The following is a 23,414-nucleotide window of genomic DNA, read 5'->3' on the forward strand; positions in this document are numbered from 1 at the left end:
CAACACATCCCTTCTCGTTTGGTTATTGTTATTGATCTCTGAAAGGATCTGCCATCTCCACAAAGCTGTGTGTTGCGCTTCACACACACACACACTCTCTCTCTCTCTCTCTTTCTCTCTTTCTCTCTTTCTCTCTGTTTCTCCATCGCCATGACCGAACCCACTGACCAATCTCCTTCACCTTCTTCTTCCTCATTGCCACCTAAAGATCCAATCTCTCTGATCCACCCACGTCGTGAACCCTTCGAACATGGCCTCCTTCCCATTCCCAAGCTCATCTTCTCCGACCCCATCCAAACCCTAATCCCACTCAAGCAAAAGCTCCTCCAATCTTCTTCCCCTTCCAATCGCCTCAACTCTTCCGCCATTTCCGAATCCCTTCAGATCTCCATCGACCATGCTCGCCTTGTCCTCGACACCCTCGCTTCCGTTCTCCACTCCGACTCCGACCCCCTCGTCAATGCTACTCCTCATGATGTCGACTCTGTTGGCGTCGATGTTCTTGATCTTCTTCTCTTTTTGTATATTCAGTCTTACAAGAGACTTCTCCCCAGATCGCATAAGGATTCCGCTGCTGTTGCCGATGTCTGGCCTTCCACTTCTGCTTTCGATGGCTACTTGTCCGCCCTTTCTCCTTTGCAGGTAACTCGAAACTCCTTTCTGGGGTGGCTTGCTGATTCTTTATTGCTCGCGATTCAAAGTTTTTATGATGGTTTCTCTTTGCGTCTTTGGTGGTTTCTGCATTGGTAGTGAATGACGCTAAGGAAATCTATATAATGTAATGTGGTGGGAATTAAGAGCTTCAGTTTACTGGATTGATATCTTCAATTTTATTAACTCAGAATATGTATTATCCTGACATATAGATTTCCCGTTTGGTGCTTGGTTACAGTGGTTTGTGGGTTAACACTAGATAATTATTTTCATAACAGACTGGTTTCATTTTTCTCTATTGGGTTAGAGTGTTTTTTCCCTTTCTTAGCAGGCTTCACTTTTAACTTGTTTGCTGAACCACAGATTGAATCACTTGCTTTCAACCATTGATGTTTTCTTGTGATTAATCTTTTTCTGGACATGGCTCTGTTAGTATCATTTGTTTGTCTTTGTTCTTCTGAGTTTTTCTTGTTGACAGTAATACTTCTGCACTGTAGAAATAGTGCTCCCTCTCTCTTTCCATGCATACGAGCAGGTGTTTAGATGTGCAAAGTAACTGAGGGAAGTTAATTGTTCACTTTTAGATGCTTTACCATTCAGGTTCATTGTACCTGCACATCTTTTAGAATTATCTTTATTTTTGTATGGTAGAAATATTTAGAGCACACCAATCACTTTATTATCAGTGTACTGCTATAATAGGCTCAAATTTTGTTCTTTACACTGCAGCTTGTGCGCAGCAATAGCCGTCGATTCATGCCATCACAGGCTGATGAAGAGGCTCACCAATTATCATATTTACAAAAGCACTTGGGTAACATTCTCTCTCTCTTGGCAGAGACCGTGGAGGGGGAAGGCGAGGAATCTTTGGTTAGTAATGTTAGGCTACTTCTCTCACTTTAGCTAAATCTACTTGTTATTTTAATTGTTTTCCTTTGGTACTTTTTAAAAAGTAGAAATTTACTACGATGAAGCTGGAGAAATTAGATAAGTAATACTGGTGTTTGATAATGAATCATTGTAACCCTTCACCTTTAGTTTAGTTTATGTTTTGTGTTTTTTTTCTTTTTTTTATTGGTTCCAATTTTTCCTTCAATGGGCACATAACCGTATTGTAACTTGTAAGCTATCTCTAAATGAAAAGGAGTCTGGTAATCTAATTGTTTCGAAATGCAGTTAGTTTACTGCTGTTGCATTGCGGTCAAGAAATATAATTTTGTGCACTCTGCAGATGTAATATTTCACCCTTATAGTCGTACTTGAGTGGCTTCATCAATGCAATTATTAGTTGAACTTGCTCATGCACTTGTGAGGTTGAAATATTGCTTTGATATTTGGTTGGTTCATCCTTGGATTCCTTGGTAATCCGCAAGATTGTGAAGTGTACACTGGCGGGGTGGGGGTGGATCAATGATAAAACTGTGATGTGCTGTGACAATATTTAGAGAGAAAAAAAACGATACTAAGTCATAATCATTATTTTTGGTTGCGCCATGTCAATATTTTTCTTGTTTTTTAATGTGTTAAGTTATCCATTAATTAATCGATGTGTCTAATGTAGATTGTCTTAATATTTTGTATTTGGCTTTTTTTAATAACTTGCTTGTGAGTTTTGGTTTAACTTTTAATTTAAACGTGCTACAACTTTGATCCATTTCCTATGTACTGCAGTTGCCTTCCCTAATATGTTACAGGCACCAAAGTACTTTATAGCTGATTCCAATTGATTTAGAATATAATTTATACACAAGAATTTGGAAAAGAGATTGGCCTCATTATTTGCATGCTTGTTAAGTCTTGATACCCTTGTTAGTTTGTATTCTCTCATTAGTAATTTAATAATTTTTTATCATTAGGGTGAATTTTTATTTGTTTATTATGGCCGTTGGCTGGTGTACCCGAAAATAGTCTACCATCTTAATTTTTGTGATAGGAATGCTATTAGAGTCTTATTAGGACATTGAGGCTATAGTAGTTCTTAGAGAAGAGAGATGTTTCTTTTGGTCAAAGAGTTAGGGCTTTGGAGTGATTTCTTGAGGGAGGGTGTACCTTGAAATACTTGGTTTGTATTGTAAATTTTCATCTATTATATTTCAATGTGGTTTAATTCTGTTTTGGTTCCTACCATTTTGCTTTCACTTACAAGTTTCAACACATCTTGTTCTTTGCTAACTGTATGCAATCTTGTAGGTTTTATCTGTGGAAAGATTTGAGCACCTTGGGTTTTTGGTTCATTTTGGTGATAAGGGATCTGAGGGAATTCAACTGAGCCAACATGCTCCATTTTTTGCTAACTCAGATCCCGATATGCCTGCTGTTCCTGTGCCAGCAGCTCAAGTGTTGGACTGGATTTTGCAAAACATTGCGTCTTCTTTAGAAAACATTTCAGAGAGAGCTTCTCTTAAAGAAAATGGACCATCTGGTGCATCAGATCCAGATGTTGCTATGGCTGATGCATCCACAAGTTCAGTCACTAAGGCTAGCATCAGCAGGGGTCCTAGTTATATTGAGGGAATTTCCAAGTCTTCTATTGTGAAGCAAGCATCTGATCTCAAAGGTTCTTCTGTGAAGGTTTGTCATTGTATTGTTTTGTTGTTGCTGCTTCTGTATAATAATAATCTGTTGTAGAGTAAGCTTCTTTTCTGTATTGTAAGGTTATTTTATTTTCAAGTGAGTATTGATCACTGGATCTGTCATTCTTTTACTTTTGAGTGTATGGATTGTGGTGTGCTGACAAGTAGATTCAGAATCTGGCTACTATGCGCCGAATTATTTGTGAATGTTTCATGTTACTTGCTAGTGTTGTTAATTCTAGGTGTTCTACTTGTTCCTCACTTATATCTTCCGGGAAGATAACTGATATCTGAACTCTACATCATATATGGGAACACAGATAATTTGTTTTAGGCAGAGAATCTATTTAGTATTTCCAAACTCTCTTCATCATATATGGGAGAGTTGAAATGCTCTATGAAACATAAATACTTTTTATTTGAAGAAGGGAATCTATGTTGGGCATGTCGTGGGCACGAATATGTCCATATAATGCTTTGGACACGTGTCTGCTATGCTAGTTTTCATATCCATTTGTTTTTTAATTTTTACCTTTTAGATACATGTATCCTATTAAAACATATATTAAGCGACACACTAGAAAAATTTTCTCCTCAGTTTTTGTGCAGATTTTTAAAAGTTTAGATAAAAGAAAAATAGAGGAAAGAAAAAAAAGATAATGATGATAAAGTTACCCTAAAACTAGTTCACTCCACTTCACTTGTTTCTGCTGTTCTGCGTACTAAACCTACCCAAATATCACAAATGTTGACTGGCTACACACGAACAGCAAGTTCCTTTCTCAGTCCACACCTCGAGTCACTACAAGCATATCTCCTCTCATACATCTTCCTTTGCCATTGGGTCAGCCTCACCATCGGTGTTCAGGGTTTGTTTATTCTTTTTTGTTTTCTTATATTTTTTAAGCTAACTTAGTTGGTTTCAAGTTGAAGTTAAATTTAATTTCAGATTTAGAAGTAGTGTCAGCTAAATTAATAATTAGCGTACAATGTGCTAAATTTGGATAGTCTTTTGTACTGTTGTGAATTAACTTGACTTTTATGGTGTTATCTTATGTTATTTACACATCCTAAAAAATAATGTATTCACAAGGTATGTGTATCCCTTTTTTTTGTTTTTTTGGAAATTGACGTGTTGTTAATTGCATTTGTGAGTGCTTTTTAGGTAATTCCAATTGGTATTTGATTGGAATCAATGTAGGCAATGCAAGACAAAGTAGATGGAAAAAATCTTAAAGTTGGCAGTTTTAATATTTTTGTTTTTATCAGTGAGTCATTTCTGGTTGTGATATCATTGTATGTTTACAACAATTTGTTAGGTGTTTCTCTCTTTACTATTTCTTTATGAAATCAAACAACCTTGGGATTTCTTCATGAGTTGCTACTATTTTGTCGCTTGCCTACATGAGGTAGTCAAGTCTCCAGCTTTGTAGATTTGAACTTCAATTTTTGAAGTAATAGTTACATACCAATCATCTTTGTTTATTTGGTCTACTGATGACTGTGAATGATTGTTTGGCTTGCTTTGTTTTTCTCTATTCAAGTGTGAAATGCAGTTTAAACCAAGGAGTTATTCTGTACTTTTTATTTTTTAGTGCTTTGTGAAATTGAACTTTATTTTTTAATATTTTATTTGTGTGCACAGGTGCTTAACAGCCATGAATCTGTCATTTACATATTAGCACCTTTGAGATATGCCACAATATATGGATGTTCTGATACTACCATTGTTCTTGGAGCAGTTGGAAAGGTAATAATTAGTAGTTTCGTATTAATTTCATTGTGCCATTGAATTCTGTTTGTTGATTGTGTATGTATAATATTAGGTGGAGAGCTATATCATTGTTTTCATTAAGGGAACATATTGCTAGCATACTTTGTTGGTTTGGATTTGATTATGCACTAGTAATGTGATTGTGTCATTCAATCTCTATTTAGAGTGAGTTTGGCATGCTTGTCACTGAGGACAAGAGAACCCACAAATATTCCCACAATGGCATGACATTGTCCACTTTGAGTAGAAGCTCTTGTGGCTTATTTTTAATTCATCTGAAAGGCTTTGTATCAATGGAGATAACTACCCTTCTTTTATTCTATGGATGTCTTACTTTCTCAGGCAAGAGGGATTTTGTTCGCACTTTTAACAATTATCTCTCTAGTTCTACTCAAATATCTCCTTGAATAGTGATTCATTCACTCTCTCTCAATGGGTTATTAGAGCTAGATATTATCCAAGCTAATGGCAGCCATAGGTAGAACACAACTATGAATATCATTGTGAGACATATTTGGTAGTGGTTACTTTTGCGCTCTTCATCCCACTCCCTTGAACAAAGATATATCCTTTCATATCAGTCTACCAAACTTGTTCGGATTACTCTTCATCTTTCTGTCAATTTTATCTTCTTTGATATTAATTGACTTGTCTTTGATATTACTTTACTTGCATGCCACTTGGGCATGTTCTTTATAAAATTGTCCACTTTGAGTAGGAGCTCTCAAGATAATTGTCTTTCACTTATGTTCCATAGTTCTCTTCATTGGCCAATATAGAGATTTGTTTGTCCTCCTAACACCTATTAGTTTAAAAAAATGGTTTAAATAAAACAATTATACGGCATATTGTCTTCACTATAGCCAAAATAATCAAAGTTTGTTAAAGTCATTCATCCTTAATGGTGTATCTTCACTAAGGAGAATGAGAAGTATATAGAACTGTCTCATGGTTGGTCACTTGGCCATATGACAGTAAAATTTCATTCATTTTGCTCAATATCTCAAGTCTTGAGCATTGTTTCCTCTAGAATACCTTAAAGGCGTGTTAGGTATCCTTCTCCTTGCAAACAGGATATCCCAACAAGACACAAATATCCAACAAAATTCACGATGAAACACCCTTTTGTTATATATTTACTTCAAGGAAATCAACAACAGTAATGTCAAGCTAAGAACAATTACAAGAAAGGAAAGATGAACCAAAACTTCTTGGCACATTCTAGAGGGTTGAGTAGCCTCCCTCAAGAGATCAAATGCTCACCAAATTCTTCACTCCCAGTAGCATTCAAATCCCTACTCCTTGACAGTGGTTCTCTTATCAGGCTCCAACTCATCATTCTTTCTCTAATAGTTTTGCTTTTGTCCCATGGCCACCCTCGCTGGTAATCCCTTTCTTACTCGTTCTCTTATATACAGTAATTGTTAGAGGCCTTATAAAGTGATTGATGACTAACTTCTTTTCACCTCCTTTGGAAGAATGCTAAAATTATGTGTCTTAACTCTATTTCACAAAATGTTTTGAAAGCTTGGGTTGGAAATGTATCCTTGGAGATTCTCTCTATTCCTCCCTTTTCTCTTTTTGATAAGAAACAATTTCATCAATGTATGAATTTTACGAGATAATCTATGATACAAAAGGCTTTCCCAAGAGATAGCATTGCCGTCAGCAAAATCAAAGAACTCTTCGAAATTGTACTCTTTATTCAATAAAGCTCTTGATCCAAAAGAAGCCCCTGTTGATGCGGACCTGTACATAGCTTTGACTTTTTCAAAGGAGTGGCCCGATAAGACAAAAGTGAGGATATTCTCAACATCTCTAGAGGAAGCCATAGGCCAACCAGAAGTGTTGACAATTCTGTCCCAGTATTGGTAGTGAAGGAGCATTGAATGGAAAATGTGGAACAAAATTGTCTTCTGATTTTCGGAGAGAGCACCAGCTTGGTGTAATGGTGGCATGTGCCTTTGGAGGAAATCATTAAGGAACAATTTGATATTTTTGAGATCTTCCTGATTCCTTTACCTAATGTCTGATCCAAGTGCCGTTGTTAGCTAACAAAGATTTGGTGGTGAAGGACCCGCTAGGATGTGGCATCCATATTCAAAAGTCCTCCCATTATGAGAGAAGAATTGGTGCAAGTTCAATGCGAAGACCTGTCCATTTCACTTGCTGCATAATCGGAGGATCTTTTCAAGAGAATTTTGAGTTATTGGATGCTGTAAAATTCAATAGCTCTAATTCTCTCTCTATTCTTTTGAAATCATGTTTCTCATTTGATTCATGCCAACTAGGGCAATTCTTAGTAATTTGTGGAGGCTAACATTAGTGGAAAACATCTTTCGTCTAAAGAGATCCTACAAAAGAAAACATAAATTGACCTTAATCATAACGGGACATTTATACACACTTGGGAGAGTAATTTAAAAGCCAAATGAATGTGGATGGGTATGGAGATGGGATCTTCTAGTTCTCTGTGAGGATTTGATTTGGTTTTATGTGTTTTTTTAAAAGGATAAATTATAAAGAATGCCCCTCAACCTTGTGGTTTGTATAAAAAATGCCCTTAAAATTTTTGAAAGGACTTTCAAAATTTCCAAGATGCCTGTAAAGTTTTGAAAAGAATTAAAAAATACTCTTACCGTTGGTTTTTCAAACATACCCCTAAACTATTGAAAAGTCTCATAAATACCCTTAAGCTTAAAAAAAATTCAAAAATACTTTAGTTAATCCAATTTTTACATCAAATTTCTTAGCACCTAAAATAAAAACCAAAATTTTAAGTTAAAACCATAATTCAACTTTACATCGATATGTCGATATTTCTATTGATACTTTCACATTTCCATGGGTTTTTGATATCGACAGAAGTGGTGAATTATTATTTTCATTACATTGAAGAAAAATCCACAAATCACTAGAAATAAATATCAAAATAACACTAATATAAATATAATATAAATGATAGACATGTTTACTTATTTGAAAGTTATAAAATATTTATTTACACTAACTTAAATTTATTTTTGATTTTTTTTATAATTTTTCCATAAATATCCATTTTAATCAAACTTTCGATAAAATTAAGACTTCGATATATCCATCAACATCGATATTTTAGACCTTGGTTAAAACATAAAATTCATCAAAATTTCACAAAATTCCAAAATAAAAATTTCTTCTTAAAAGAATACTGAAACATTTAGTCAACTAAAAAAGATCTCACACTGATAGATCTATCAGACCATCACTGTGCGTTAATAGTAAAATACATTTTTCTATTTGACAATTAGTTGTATGTTAATTACCACAATAACTATGGAGATTGTTTGTGTACATGATCTATGATTCTGTGTTAATAGTCAAATAAACTATGGTTTTAACTTAAAATTTTAGTTGGTGAGAAAATTCGTGTAAAATTTGGATCAATGAGAGCATTTTTTAAAACTTTTTTTAAGCTCAATGGTATCTATAAAACTTTTCAATAGTTTAGGGTCTTTTTGAAACAAAAATTTAACGGTTTCCATCCAAAACTAACTCTAAGGGTATTCTTGAACCCTTTTTTGAAAGTTTAAGGGCATTTTTGAAAATTTTGAAAGTTTAGGGGTGTTTTTGACCCAAACTACAAAGTCTATGAGCATCTTTTGTAATTTATCTTTTCCAAAATATATGTGAGAGTCTGGGCTAGCTTGTGCAACTTTTGATTAATCTCACGGTACAACTTGCCAGACCCCACGGCATTTGAGTGTCAAAGAAACTCGTTGAAAATTAGTTCCTTGGTAGGGGGCCACAATGAATTGGACCCGTGACCTCTTAGCCATTTATTGAGACTTTGTCTCCTTTTTACCACTAGGCCAACCCATGATGGTTGGGTTTGAGTGTCTATCCATCATTTTTATTAATCTTTTTGAGCCGTAGTTCCAGGACAGGGTCTTTGAGGGACGCTTTTGGATTACACTCTTTGTGCTTTTGACAGAAATGATATGGTATAGCTGGTCCTCTTCCTGTAGTGGGACCCTGTTTTTTGTGGGCTTGATTTTTTGTGTGCTTGATTTTTTGTGTGCCCGTGTATTCTTCCAATTTTTCTCAATGAAAGCCATTTATTTCAATAAAAAAAATGATATGGTATTATTATTTTTATTCTAGACGCCTTTCAAATTAGAAATGTCTTTTGAAATCTATTTGTTGGGGCTTCCATTTCTTTTGATTTCATATAATCAATGAGTTTATAAAAAAAGCTATTATTATTTTTTAAAATTTTGCATCAGATATAAGGGTTGGTCTCTTGGTCCTCTTTTCTTGTTCATGCTACAGGTGACTATATATCTCCCACAAGATAAATTATCTAACCTTTCTTAATAAATATATTATTTTTCTTTTTCAGGCCGTTAGAGTTGAACATTGCGAGCGAGTTCAGTTAATTACAGTTGCAAAAAGAGTTTGCATTGCAAACTGTCGAGAGTGTTTGTTTTTTTTTGGGGTGAATCAACGACCACTGATTGTTGGTGATAATCACAAGTTGCAGGCAAGTTATTATTAATATCATTCATTAGAAAATAGGACTACCTTAAATTTTCATTAAGTTGGACATTTTATATCTCATTGCAGGTGGCACCATATAATACATTTTACTCTCAATTGGGAGAACACATGAGTGAAGTTGGGGTTGAGGCAGCTCTGAACAGATGGGATGAACCACTTGCTCTTGGGGTTGTAGATCCACACGATTCACTATCTCATCCTGCGGGTGTTTCTGATGTACAAACTGAAACTGCAACATGTCTGGATCCTGACCAGTTCACAAATTTTTTGGTAGGCCTTCAACTTTTTTAAGGAGAAAATGTTATGGGGGCAATATTTTTATTTAATGTTTCATGCAATTGCTGGAGTTCTTTTGGTCTGTTTATTTATAACGTGATATAATTAAGTCAAGTGGTGTGGTGGATTTTTCATGGATACTTCCATGTGAGAAAAAAAAACATGAGGTTGTTTCAACTTTCAAGGGTGTGCGACTCTTGCTGTGAGGAGTTATAGGATCAAGTCAGACTGCTTTTCTGCTATGCAAATTTATACCAATTGGGATATCCACTTGGCTAGTTGGGGGGATACATCACCATTTTGTTATATCACCTTTTTTAATTATTGAATTCGTTTACTTCCTATCAAGTAATAAATAAATATTAATAGATAAATGACACAAGACAGATCTTGTTTTTACCTTATGATGCACCCTACTAGAGTTGGTAAATTAAGATTCAAAATTCTATGATTCTGGCACTGCAGTTTCTTATTGCTGTGTCTTCTGTTGCAGATTCCGAACTGGGTTTCTGGTGAATTTCCTGGAGATACTGACTGCAATCCATTCCCATTGCCAGATGCTTATTTGGCATCTCTTGAGAGGAATGTATGACCAACGAACCTTGCTGATTAGATTTAAGCATGCAATGTGTGCATGTTTATCAAACACTTTCATTCAGCTTTTGAATGCCTTTATTTGAACCCATTTTAGATTTTGTTGGTTTCAATTACTTACCTCATATAGTGGACTGACTATTTTCTTTACCCTCAGAAAAAGACTTTGGGGGAAGTAAAGCAAATACTAAGAGAAACCCCACTTGAAGAGAACCGCAAACGAGAATTATCTTCTGCCCTACATGTATACTTCAAAGATTGGTTATATGGTAATGATCTTTTCTTTTCTTTGCATGTATTTTATGTATACATAAAAGTTGTCCTGGCACAGGTCGCGCCAAGCTTTAGATTAATATACATAGAAGTTATGACTGATGCAAGTCCATTTCTTATTATTTTCATTTAAAACACTTGTTTTTTTTACTGCAAAGCTGACCTGATAGATGATTGATAACATAGAAAAAAGTATAACATTTCTTGGAAGCAAAATATATTTTTTTATTGATTTTATTGAAAAGCTTACAAAGTAATCCACAAACTGTACAGCGCTTAACTATTCCAACTTGAATTAACCTTAAATATAAACAATTACATACATAATAATTGGATGATCAAAATGTAGAATCTTAAAACATCGCTAGGTCTGTTTGGCTTGAATAGCCTCATGACTAGCCAATGATCTATTCAAATCCTTTAGTTCCCATCTTCTTGTTCATCAACTAGGATAAAATAACAGTAAATTGAACAATTTAAGTGGGGAAGATTTTGTTAGGATTCTTCAACCTGAAACTCAGAAAAACCCAACAATGGCAAAACAAAAGGCAGCACTTGGCTATAGTATATTGCAATGGAACTCCAATGTCCACAAGATAATCAAAAGATGAACTAATAACAAAGGAAATTACAGACCAAATGGAAATAACATCAGCTCCTTCGAGAGGGCTGGAAACTTCTCCCCTAAAAGCTCACAGCAGCTCTTACCAAAATAAAACCTACCTACAGCAATCCTCAAAACATTCTTTAAATATTATCATCTCTCATGGGCCCCTCATCTTTTCCTTCATCTCCATATTCTCTCAAATAGCTGTCTTCTGTGCAAAGTCCCTCTTACCCTTGCGTTTATATGTGTGGATAATTGGAGGTCTAACACTAACACTTGACTTGAAATTCACCTTGTCCTCAAGGGACAAGGTGAAATGTAGGAAACTGTTGGTTCATTTGATAGATCGATTCCCATGTAGCTTCATTGTTCGGCAACCCCTTTTATTTCACCAACCATTCATTAGCTCCCAGTTCACTACTCCACCTATCCCTTAACAAAATCTCGAGTGAGACTTAGGAGTTCAAATTCCTCAGTTAAAGCTGGTAGTATGCACTGCAAATGTTGAGCTTGACCTAACTTGAGTTTCAGTTGGGAAATATGTAAAACATTATCAATAGCTGCTTCTGGAGGAAGTTTCAACCCATATGCCACTTCTACTTCCTCTATCATTCGATAGGGTCCATAACTTTGGGAGACAACTTTTTACTTTGTTTTTCTTGCTCATGAACGTTGTCGATATGACCTCAATCTTAAATACACTTCCTCCCCCACTTTAAATTTTTTCTCCCCCACTTTAAATTTTAAGCCCCTCCGATGTAGATCTGCTTGTTTTTTCTTTCTACCTAGTGCTATTGTAGAGTTCTCTCTCACAGAGCCTTTTCTTTCTGCAACTGTAACACTATTTTTAGTTATTTCCTTTCACCATATGATACTACCAATGAAGGTGGAGGTCTACCGAAAACAAATTGGAATGGAGTGATCTTTACCGAGGCATGGAAAGTTGTATTGTACCACAATTATGCCCGTGGTGTTCATCTATGCAACTTGGTCGTTCATTGCAGAAGCATTGAAGATAAGTTTCCACACATTTGTTGACCCGCCTGGTTTGATTGTTAGCTTGGGGGTGGAAAGCCGTGCTTCGTTTCAAAACCGTACCTTGAAAAAAAGTTCCTTCTAGGAGTTGCTTAGAAATATCTTATCTTTATATGTAATAATGAATTTTGGAATCCCATGCTTGCTCCCTACCTTATCAATAAAGATCTTGGCTACTTGCTTGGCTGTGAAGAGATTTTGAGAGTGATGAAATGTGTAAATTTACTCAAACGGTCCACCACAACCATGATAACATCTACTCCCCTTACCTTTGGAAGTACTTCAATGAAATCCATGGTCTAGTCTTCTTGTATCAACTCTGACAATGGGAGAAGTTGTAGTAGACTTGTCGGGGATAAGGATTCAGTCTTATTTTGTTGGCAAATATCACATTGTTCCACATGTTTCTTTATATCAGACTTCATTCCCACCAATACAATTCCCCATTCATCCTCTTGTACGTCCTCAGAAAGCTCGAATGTTCGCTCAAAATTGATTTGTGAAAAGTGTGTGGTAATACTGGGTTTACCCTTGCAAAGAAAATGATTATTTGCCCATTGATTGTTGGGTTTCCGTTCGGATATTTTTTCATGGTGTTGTAATTCTTCATCTGCCTCCACTTCCTTTAAAACAACCTCCATATCGACTATCCCTGGTGCAGTCAATACTGACAACTTCATTGGGCGATCAACTCTCAACAATGCATTTGATGCCTTATTTTGTAGGTATGGTACAATGTCTCGAAGTCATACCATAGTAATTTGGTCAACCACCTCTGAAATTGGATTGTACCTCTCTGTTTGATTAAGAATTTCAACGTCTTCTGATTTGATATTATTGGAGAACTTAAGAGTCTCACATTGGAAAAACCAAGGGGACTTATACTCCATATAAGGTAGATGGGCTACTCCTCACATTGCCAATTGGTTTTGAGATGGAACCCCATACTATCAAATTTAACAGATATAATTGTGAATTTCCTCCCTGACAAGTATGCCTCCACTTTTTAACTGCTAATACCATTGCGATTAACTCCTCGTATATTGATTTAGGCAGCTCTTGCATAGCCAACGTTTGACTGAAATAAGCTATACAACGAGAATTTTGAGTTAAAGTCGCCACTCCCAATCCCACTCCTGACGCATCAGTCTCAATAATGAATGGTAGGGAAAAATCTGGAAGGGCACTGACACGGACACCATAACTTGCTTCAATTGTTGGAGCTTTTGTAGCTTCCTCACTTCACCTAAAGGCATTCTTTTGTAAAAGTTTGGTGAGGTGCTAGAATGTTTCCATGCCTTTTTACAAAATGTCTACAATAGCCAATCAAGCCTAGGAATCCTTGAAGATCTGACACATCCTTTGGCTGAGGCCAATTTACCATAGCTTGGACCTTCTCCCCATCAACCTTTACTCCTTGGCTAGAGGTTCAATGGCTCAAGTACTATATCCTTGAGTACCCTATCACACATTTCTTTCGAATAGGAGACAATTTATTATCCCTTAGGATCCCAAACACCACTCTTAGGTGCCTCTTGTGTTCCCTAATGTCTGTGCTATCACCAAGATATTGTCAAAACACACTAGTGCAAACCGTCTCAAGAAAGGCCAAAATACTTGATTCATTAGGGATTGGAAAGTAGTGGGGGTGTTGGTTAACCTAAATGACACAAGGAACTCATGGTCTCCTTCGTGCATTCGGAAAGTTGTCTTCTCGTTGTCCTTCTCCCTCATTCTCATCTGGCTTGAACGCGAGTCTTATTTAGGAAATACTACTGCCCCATGTAATTCATCGAGTAACTCCTCAATCAATGGGATTGGAAACTTGTCAACTATGGTTACTTGATTTAACTTGCGGTAATCTACACAAAATTCCCATCCCACATCTTTTTTCTTCACTAAGAGTAACAGACTTGAATATGGGCTCGACTCGGCCAAATGATTCTAGCTTGTAACATCTTCATGACCAACTTTTCAATTTCTTCCTTTTAGATGTATTCCATATTCATATGGCCTTATGTTAATGGGTTTTTGTCCCTTCATGGTAAGAACGCACAAATCCACGACTCTCTTCTGTTGTGTAAGTCTTTTGGAGTATAAAATATTTCCTTATTTTCAACAAGAATTTGATCATGGACAAATCTTCCTCACCCTCTTTTTCTTCGATATCTTCTTCAGGCCAAGGTGTCTCATCAATCTCTACATTTTGGACTTCTACGAGGAATCCTTGATCATTTGCCTCCCATGTTTTTATAATAGTTTTCAACGAACATTCAAATTTAGTTAATGATGAATACCCCCTGTTACCTACTACAATTATGAACTTCATTGTCATAGGGGTCCAATGAACTCCCATAAATCCCATAGTGCACAACCATTGCATGCCAAGAATGACGTCCATCTTCCCTAGTTCGATGGCCAAAAAGTCAGCAATGACCGTCGGTTTCGTTAAATTAACTTCAACCCTTCGTCCATCTTCCCTCGACCCTCACGTGCGGTTCCATCCCGAATGGTGACCCTTAAATTTGATTCCTTGGAAATTGTAAGTTTCAACTCATCTGCTAACCTCTGGTGAATGAAGTTGAGTTGCCCCACTATTGATCAATATAATAACTTCCTTGCCCTTAACCACGTCACAAATGCATCCGTTAAGACACTTTCGGCCATCTTTGGCAATAGTGCTTAGTAATTCAAAAATTTCTTCACAACCCGTGTAGGACCCCGTCTTGTTTGAAGCGTATGAGCCTTGTTCCCAAAAATTTTTCTCCATACGAAAATGTTCTAACATCCTACTCTTCAAGTCTTTCCACGACGAGATCTTTCGGTTATTGCTCGGCCTAAACCAGTTAACTTTGTCCTGAGCGAAACTGACCGCAGCAACCTGTACCTTCTTTTTTTCGGCTAGATCGTTGATCTCAAAAAAAAATGCTCCGCTCAATAAACCCACAACTTGGGATTTTCTTCAGTGAAAATAGGCATTTCCAACTTCTTATGTTCATTCTTGTCTAAAGCTCCCATTCATACCCTTGTTGAGGTATCCATCTCTTCCATTTTCCCTTTTACTTTAAGTCCCGAACTGTTCAAAGTACACGACTCTTCCCTTTGTTGGCTCATGTTGCTTTCCTTCATGTCTTCAGCTATTCTCTCCACCACTTTCTTTAAATCAAGCACTATTTCCTTCAGTCCCAGAATCTCCTTCTCCATTGTTTCCACCCTTTCTTCTAGCTGTTTTTGTGCCATCAATCGTGTTCTTGTCACCGGGTTTTATGGCTCTGATACCAATTTGTTAGGATTCTTCTACTTAAAACTTAGAAAAACAGAGGCAGCTGTCTGCTATAGTATAGTATATTGTAATGAAGCTCCATTTTCACGAGATAATCAAAAGATGAACTAATAACAAAGAAAATTAGACAAAATGTAAATAACACCAGCTCCTTCGAGAAGGCTGGAAACTTATCCTCTAAAAGCTTACAGCTGCTTTTACCAAAATAAAACTTACCCACAGCAATCCCCAAAACACTCCTTAAATACCTCTCACGTGGGTCCCTCATCATTTTATCCATCTTGATCTAGGTTCTGAATTTCATTCTACTCAGAGGTATGTCCCTACAGTTGGGATGTTGACATGTGTGGATTCTTCTTTGACATGCTAACTGCAATATTTTTGTTCCTTCTCTCGCTCTAGTCTTGAACCAATAATATCCTTATTTCCTTATTCTAGCTCATGGTGCTATGTAGATCAAAAGCATACCCCCTTACATTTTACACTGTAACTCAGCATGCATTTAACAACCTTTTGAATGAGGACTCACTTAAGAGCTACTGTTGACTTTCATTCTGTGGTATCACTCCAGTACCTTGTTCTAGACATTCTTTAGGTTGTAACTATTTTGTTGATGTGGAAGAGAGGTTTGCCCAATAACATTTGCCCATCCTCAGCCTGTACTCTTGGAAGAATATTCAGTCTTTGTTACGCTCCGATCTTCTGCCAATTGGTTGATTTCCATTACAGCACTCAGTCTCATAAGCTCAAACATTCTTAATTTCACTCCGGTCTTCATCTTCATCGCTTTAATGAAAATTATCTTTAATACAAAGTCAGAAGCTTTAGTAAGGAGGCTGCTGAGTTTTGTTTCACGTTGCTCTCATGATGAAGTGCAAAATTACTGGAGTGGCCTCTTGCTTAGATTTAATTGAATAATCAATGTCAGCTAGAAATTGCCCAACAAATGCAATTGCCACCTCCTTTCTACCCATAAAAAGTCTTGCTAGAGCTTCCCTGATCGTGCACAAACCTGCTGGAGAGATTGTTAATTGTTAATTGACAAAGCATTGACTTGATCAAACCATCCATTGGGTTGCTGCCATTGCATAATGGACTAGTGATAGCTTTATCCCATAAACCAGCCTCCATCTTCTAGTCTTCTTAGCTTGTCATAGCTTTTATACTTTTGGATTTGTTTCCACTTAGATTTTGCATATCAGTGGAGGATTGGTAGTACCAAGTAATATAATTCTATCAGCATGAGTTCTATTGATTTCATCCAATTATCTGCGTGGAAGTAGAAGGGATAAAAGTTAGTGAAAATTGAGCAGGGAGAGGACGAGTTTCTCAAACTCCTGAGGTAGTCATTTGAGGCATTGGATAAAGGAGATATGACTAGACTAGCTAGATTACTAGGGCTACAGACGCTTATCAATCCAAGGTTCTCTTGTAGTGTTGAATGGCTTATATTTTAACCTTTAATAGGTTATGCAGGTTTTGTTAGTGCTACATGATATCGACATATAGTTGAAAGCCTAATTTTGGTTTCTTTTTGTTCCTGCAGCTTCAGGAAACATCCGTCAGCTTTACTGCTTGCAAGGTGACTAATTGAATTGGGACTGAAAAAGGTGGGTTTTACAGTCAAATATATGATGGTGGTAAAAGCAGGGTTCCTTCTTTTTTTTTAATGGTTTCTTTATTCAATTGTCAACTAGTTGTTTCCGCCAATTCCTTTTTGGTACTCTACTTGCTCTAAGTAGTTGAGAGCTAAACGCTCTGCACGTCGTGGTGGGATCAGGGAAAGAAAAAGGAAAAGAAAAAAAAAGATCATTTGCTAATCTCTCAATTGTAATTTTTATGGGGAAAAAGAAACGAATAATGTCTCTGTAATATTTTAATTTATCCCATGCTTCCTTTCTTCCCTCCAGCTTTTCCCTTATTGATTTTTAAGCTAACAGTTGAGTTTTGGTTGTGGTTTGAGTCTTTAGTTTTCGTTTTCCTCCCAAAATTCAATGGTATTGAGTTGTAAAATGTAGGCTCTGATGAAGCTGAGAATTTAATTGAAAGCATGCGTGGTTGTCTGTAAAATATAATATGTATTATTGTAATTGAGTTCCGTTGTCAGTGTTCTTATTATTCCAACCAAAGCTACAGTTTCTATTTTCAACATCATTCAGTATCCCTATTTATTCTTTTGGATAAGTTTACAATCCACTTTTTGTTCTCTGCCACTGAAAAAGAAAACAATACAAACGGCCCCGATCTATGGAAATTTGATAATCTTCAGACTATATTAGACAATTATAAATCTAGATGTTCTAGGGTGATTGTCTCTCTTCATTTTCTTTGCTTCAACCACTATATTTATTGAAGACCGAATTTTTTTCCTCTTACTATGAGGATAGGGATTGAGCCCCAGCTTCTAGGGTAGAGTATTATGGTGAGTTAAGCTTATGATATGATGCATACATTTTATTTATACCTCATTTGTCTTTTTTTTTTTTTTTTAATATAATATAATTTTCAAACCAAGTATAATGGTTTGGTTCACGAAACCTTCTAAATTACCAATGAGTTAGGAACATATGTAAAGGATAAGATAACTCATATTTTTACGTTGTCAGTTACAATTTGAAAATTGCTTTATAATTCGACAATGTGATGCTAAATTTTTTTTATTGGTGGAGTTGGACAACTGCAATTTATTATCATGCAAATCATCAAGACTTGAAGCACTCGACATGGGCGTGAGAAATACACTCGAGGCTTAGACATGGGCTCATGATGTTGTGGTATGTCGATGGTGGCGAGGGGTTAGTGTGAAACAAGGCATGTGGGTAGTTTACACGTGTTAAGAGGTTAACTGACTTGGTGCGTAGGAGGTGCATATGAGATTGCTAAGAAATGTACTCATGAAGGTGAACAAGGCATGTGGCACAATAGGTTAGTGAAGCACCTACGTGTGCATCTCACAAGAGAATCATAAGCATTTCATGAAAGTGAACAAGACGTGGCACAATAGGTTAGTGAAGCACCTTAATGCAAATCTCACTAAAAAGTTATATAGTCGAACACCAACCATTCAAAGAAGAGGGGTGTTGGGTGTCCCAGTCGCAAATTTTCAAATTTGGGATGTTGCCCATCCCAAATTTGAAAATTACCGATAAATCAACCAATCAAAATTTGATAATTGCAGACAGGTTTGCAGTACGATGGACTTTACGTTTTTTAAAAAATGTTTTATAAAACGTGAGAGAGAAATTCATTGAAAACATCGTTAAAGAAAACATGGAAGACTGTCAATTGCAAATAAAAACTTTGATTGTAAAGAGTGAGAAAATACTTGGTTGGGGATTCAACTACTATACCTCCTCTACTTAACATTTTAGCTTAGCTTTCAGCTCACTACTCCACCTAACTTTTAACAAAATCTTGAACCAGACTTAGGAGTTCAAACACCTCACTTAAAGCTGGTAGTATGCAGTGCAAATGTTGAGCTTGACCTAACTTAAGTTTCAGTTGAAAAATATGTAAAACATTATCGACAACTGCTTCTGGAGAAAGTTTCAACCCATATGCCACTTCTCCTACTTTCTCTATCATCTGATAGCGTTGTTAATCCAGTTAGATGACTCAACATCTACATTTGGAGGGTCCTAAATCCATGAATAGGTATTTTATTCCTTTGAGAACTATTAACCATATTCAATCTTAATATGATTCTAGTACAGAGATTTGTTGTCAATCTAAACACACACATCAGCAACACTTGGACATACAAAAGCACTAGTTCGTCAGAAGAGATTCTTCTAACTTGTTTCTAACTTGTCAAACTATTCTTTTAAAAAATAACAGACTGATATTACAAAGAAAAACATTCTCCCCTAAATTAAAGATATCAACAGAATGGATCTTGACTATTGCAAATTAACTTAGATGAAAAGGTTTTCAACTTTGACTGCTGCGAAACATTGAAGGCGAGATCAACACATTGTATGCCGATTGCTGGTGATTCTTATAGAGCAACGAATACAGAGAACATCGCTGCCTTTTTAGCTTTAAGCCTTTGTCTTTTTATTTTGCACACCTTAATCAGAGAAGAGGATGCTCTTTTAAATACACATTGGTAACAAAATTACAAAAGGTAAGGATAATTAAATAAGGAAACAAATAGATAAAATAACATGATATTATAATATTTTTGCAATCGGCGGTACAAGATTTGTCAAAACAAAATACTTTCTAAATATGTCTTTTTGCTACCTGGAAAACCACGATAATAAACAGAAAAACAAGCTTGACGCCACTAAAACAACAAACTCCCCCTTGGGACGAGCTTCCTTCATTTGATCACCCATGCCCAAGAAAAAGCAAAAAGTGATTACTCCCCCTACATGTTGGAGCAGAATTAAGAAGCACAAGTGGAGGATGATCCATCTAACAAGTGGTGCAAGGCTTGTAGACAGGTAAGAACTGCATTTCGACGAATGGCAGAGCAGAAATGACGTCAGTATGGCATTGAATGTCAATGCTCAGGGATCTGTTTTCATTGGCTAACAGCTGAATCAGATGAGAGGCAGAATCGAGTGGGAGATGCAAACCAGCAGAAAGAACATTTATACTGGAGGCAGTAGCAGATGAACCAAAATTTTGGAGGGTGAAAGAATTGAGGAAGGTCTGGAACATGAGTCCTCCTCTGGAATAACTTGTAGTTGAGTTTAAATAGCTTTGGGGAGGGGCCAACATCTTCTGTTATTGAAAGAACATCCGAATGTTGAGAGAGTAGGAAGCCACACAGGAGCCATGGAAAGCAGATATGGATATTAATCTCAAAAGTATCAACATGAGGCAGAATGTGTTGAAAGATAAGTTTGCCCACATCATTTTGGGAACCAGAACCAATTTGATAAATGAGGTGGGTCAAACTGGTGGAAATTTTTGATTGGTGAGAAGTTGGGTGCCAGTTAGCTTTTCCAATGCGATTAAGAATATCATACTTATTACTAAGTTTCGTGACTGGAAATTGTCCATTAGACGACCAACTCTTCGTAGAAAATTCTAGAGCAAGTTGCTCCCCAGAGGGTGTGGTTACTAAGTGATGAACTGGTATGGATACTTTTAGAAAGTCATTTAGAAGGACAGGGGGCACATTAAAACATTTTCCTCGAATATGCACTTTATGATAGTCATGAGTGTCAAGATCATTAAGGTCAGTTGGTAAGTTGACAATAAACTCACGAATGAGGTGATGATAGAAAGTACCAACGTATGAGACAATTGGAAGGAGTCCTACAGAGCGAATTAGATTCATGACAGCAACACAAAAGTGATGTTGATAAGAGATTTCACATTCATCAGCGATGCATCGTTGGACCACATATTTCCATTTAAGAACACCGTCTTCAGAGTGAAAGGATATACCATCGAGGGGATCAACATGGATGTTCGGTAGGAGCTTGCGACGATCAGACTTGATAGTAACCACTTTTTGACCGTGAGAGGGAAAACAAGTCTGGAATTTAGAGGAACCGAACTTGGAGGTCGGAGCTGGTTCAACAGTGTGATGGGTGGGATTATTAGTGATCGGAGAAGGATCAAGGATGGTGGTAGAGGGCTCAGTTGGAGGAGTGGATTCAGAGGCAGTGGTAGGAGAGGAAGACTGCTGATGAATCTCAGTGAAGGGTCCTGCCTGATCTTGAGCAAACGTTGTAAAGAGATCATCAATGATATTGTTAGTAGTTTTGTGAGGAGAGGACACAAAACCCATACTAAGTTTTCTCAAATTGATTTACACTTTTAATTTATTTTTAGATTATTTATCTTTTCTTAATTTATTTTTAATTATTCAATCGACCCCCTTCTTCTGTTACCTCCGGTTGAAACTAATGTGCTAGAGAAATTAACGTGCTCCTTGAGTTCGACTAGGACTTGCCACTACGACTAGCTTGCTCTGATGTGTAATTTGGTTAAAATATTTGATCTAGATTTAGGTGACATCAGGAGTGGAATGCAATAGATGACATGGAAGTGGATGAGTGTGAATGATGTTAAATTAACTTTAACTTAGTCCAAACATAAAAATAAGCAACATAAAAGTTTATATATAAAGTGATGTGAACTGAAAAGGTTCACAGTTTATTTGAATCGAGATACATATCTCATATTTTAACTTCAATTTAAGGCGAGCAATTTCTCAAGACTTTTGTTGTATATATATTCACCTTTTGTGATATAAATGCTAAGATTAGAATACATAATTTTTATCTGAGTAAATGTAAATGACATTATTATGTTTCAACATTTATTTGAGGGAAGCAACCTCCCGGTAGCCAAATGCTACACACTCGCATTTTCTGATATGCTGTGATAAGGTTCAAACTGTAGAACTGGTTTTATTTATAAAATCATTCATTCGCTTGTTTAATAAGGTCTTTTGACTGAGAGAATCTTTAACAGTTTGTGTGATATCAGAAAATAAAAGTAAATTCTTGCTTTACTTTTGCATTTTACAATTCTAAGAAACTTTCAATAGATTTCGCGTGGATCGACATTCGATCTTACAACTTTCACTACCGGCCTTTTGTAGAAATAATTGTTTATAAGTTGAAGTTTTGTAAATTTCTTTTGATTAGTGGTCTTAGAATTAACGACATCTATCATGCTCATCACACTAATCGATATTGTTAGCAAAATCAAGACTGTGTACTTTGTCATCTTTTTGTTACTATTATTTTTTCAATTTGAATCCATAAAAAAACTCACTTAATTTTGTTTAGATATAGTTTCAAGGATTATTATTTTTTTAGCTTATTCAATAAAAGGTGCGTTTGAAATAAATTTTCAAATGTTTTAACTTTAAAAAATAAGTCATTTATTAAAAATTGGAGTGTTTACAACATCAACCACAAACCATGTTGGTAGCAACGCAAATATTCAAATATCTGTGAAGTCATAATCACAACAAAACATTCTATGTGTTGTATGTAGATAACATTAATTATGAGAAAAGCGCATTCATGTGGGGCAAATAACTTTGGATATTAGAACGTTTTTATTTTATAACATTATTTGGAATATATGTGTCCAAAACGATGAATAATAGAGAGAAACACCTGAAAAATCAATTTTCAGGACAATTATAGAAGCAATAACAAGCATACTTGGTAAACGTAGGATCAGTAGATATGCATTTAGATGTGCCACCATGGTGTAGCTGACTACATTTTTGCCCACATTCATGTTGTATGCACCCGCCAACATACAATCTATCTTGACATTTCAAAGCTGAGGTTCCTTGAGGTACCAAAATCATTGAAACTGCACGATCACAAGAGTAAATACAATAATCAACCATTATGCATGTCAATGAATATATCTTCATAATAACTTACTCATTTAAAAAATATATAATTCAATTCATATGTAGAAGAGAACCTGCAAAGATAACTGCAATGATGGCGACACGAGAAGAAGAAAGGTTTGCCATCTTTTTGGTGCAAGTGCAAGCCTGATTTTGTTGAGTGAATTGCAAAAACATGGAGGTTTGATATGGTTTAAATACAAATGTACGTAGGATCAGAATATGAATTAATTCATTAAGATTCCATCATGACTAAACTTGAAGTTGTTTACTAAAAATGAAAAACAAAAAAACAAATAGAATTTCCATTATTAACAGATATGGTTTTATTTGAAACAAAAAAAAAAGGGTAGTTAGCTGTGGTTGGTTCATGCTAATTCATTTTACCATATATTATCTCTCCATTTATGTTACCAAATATTACCTCTCCATTTATGTTAGTAAATTGTTATATCCTTTATCCT

At 36.0% G+C, this 23,414-nt stretch overlaps 1 protein-coding gene across 2 annotated transcripts; it reads left to right on the top strand.

Annotated features, from left to right (window-relative positions):
• Positions 1–17,757, top strand: LOC101216017 (TBCC domain-containing protein 1). 2 transcript variants are annotated; one of them, XM_031884216.1, is made up of 9 exons: positions 1–642; positions 1,384–1,533; positions 2,845–3,225; positions 4,873–4,977; positions 9,383–9,523; positions 9,607–9,810; positions 10,310–10,402; positions 10,568–10,679; positions 17,155–17,757. In XM_031884216.1, the coding sequence occupies exons 1-9, from the start codon at positions 151–153 to the stop codon at positions 17,196–17,198; spliced, it is 1,722 nt and encodes a 573-aa protein (XP_031740076.1). In that variant the 5' UTR covers positions 1–150; the 3' UTR covers positions 17,199–17,757. The 2 variants fall into 2 exon arrangements, with proteins under 2 accessions (XP_031740076.1, XP_004146385.1); XM_004146337.3 differs by having other exon boundaries at positions 4–642; positions 1,384–1,524.
• Positions 17,758–23,414: the final 5,657 nt, after the last annotated feature.

The sequence above is a fragment of the Cucumis sativus genome, chromosome 4 (assembly GCF_000004075.3).
Source record: "Cucumis sativus cultivar 9930 chromosome 4, Cucumber_9930_V3, whole genome shotgun sequence".
Classification (NCBI taxonomy): domain Eukaryota; kingdom Viridiplantae; phylum Streptophyta; class Magnoliopsida; order Cucurbitales; family Cucurbitaceae; genus Cucumis; species Cucumis sativus.

Coding starts and splice junctions, on each gene's coding strand:
- LOC101216017 (XM_031884216.1), top strand. CDS start 151: ATGACCGAACCCACTGACCAATCTCCTTCACCTTCTTCTTCCTCATTG. Junction 10,403..10,567: donor TGGCATCTCTTGAGAGGAAT/GTATGACCAACG, acceptor CTTTACCCTCAG/AAAAAGACTTTGGGGGAAGT. Junction 10,680..17,154: donor CTTCAAAGATTGGTTATATG/GTAATGATCTTT, acceptor TTGTTCCTGCAG/CTTCAGGAAACATCCGTCAG.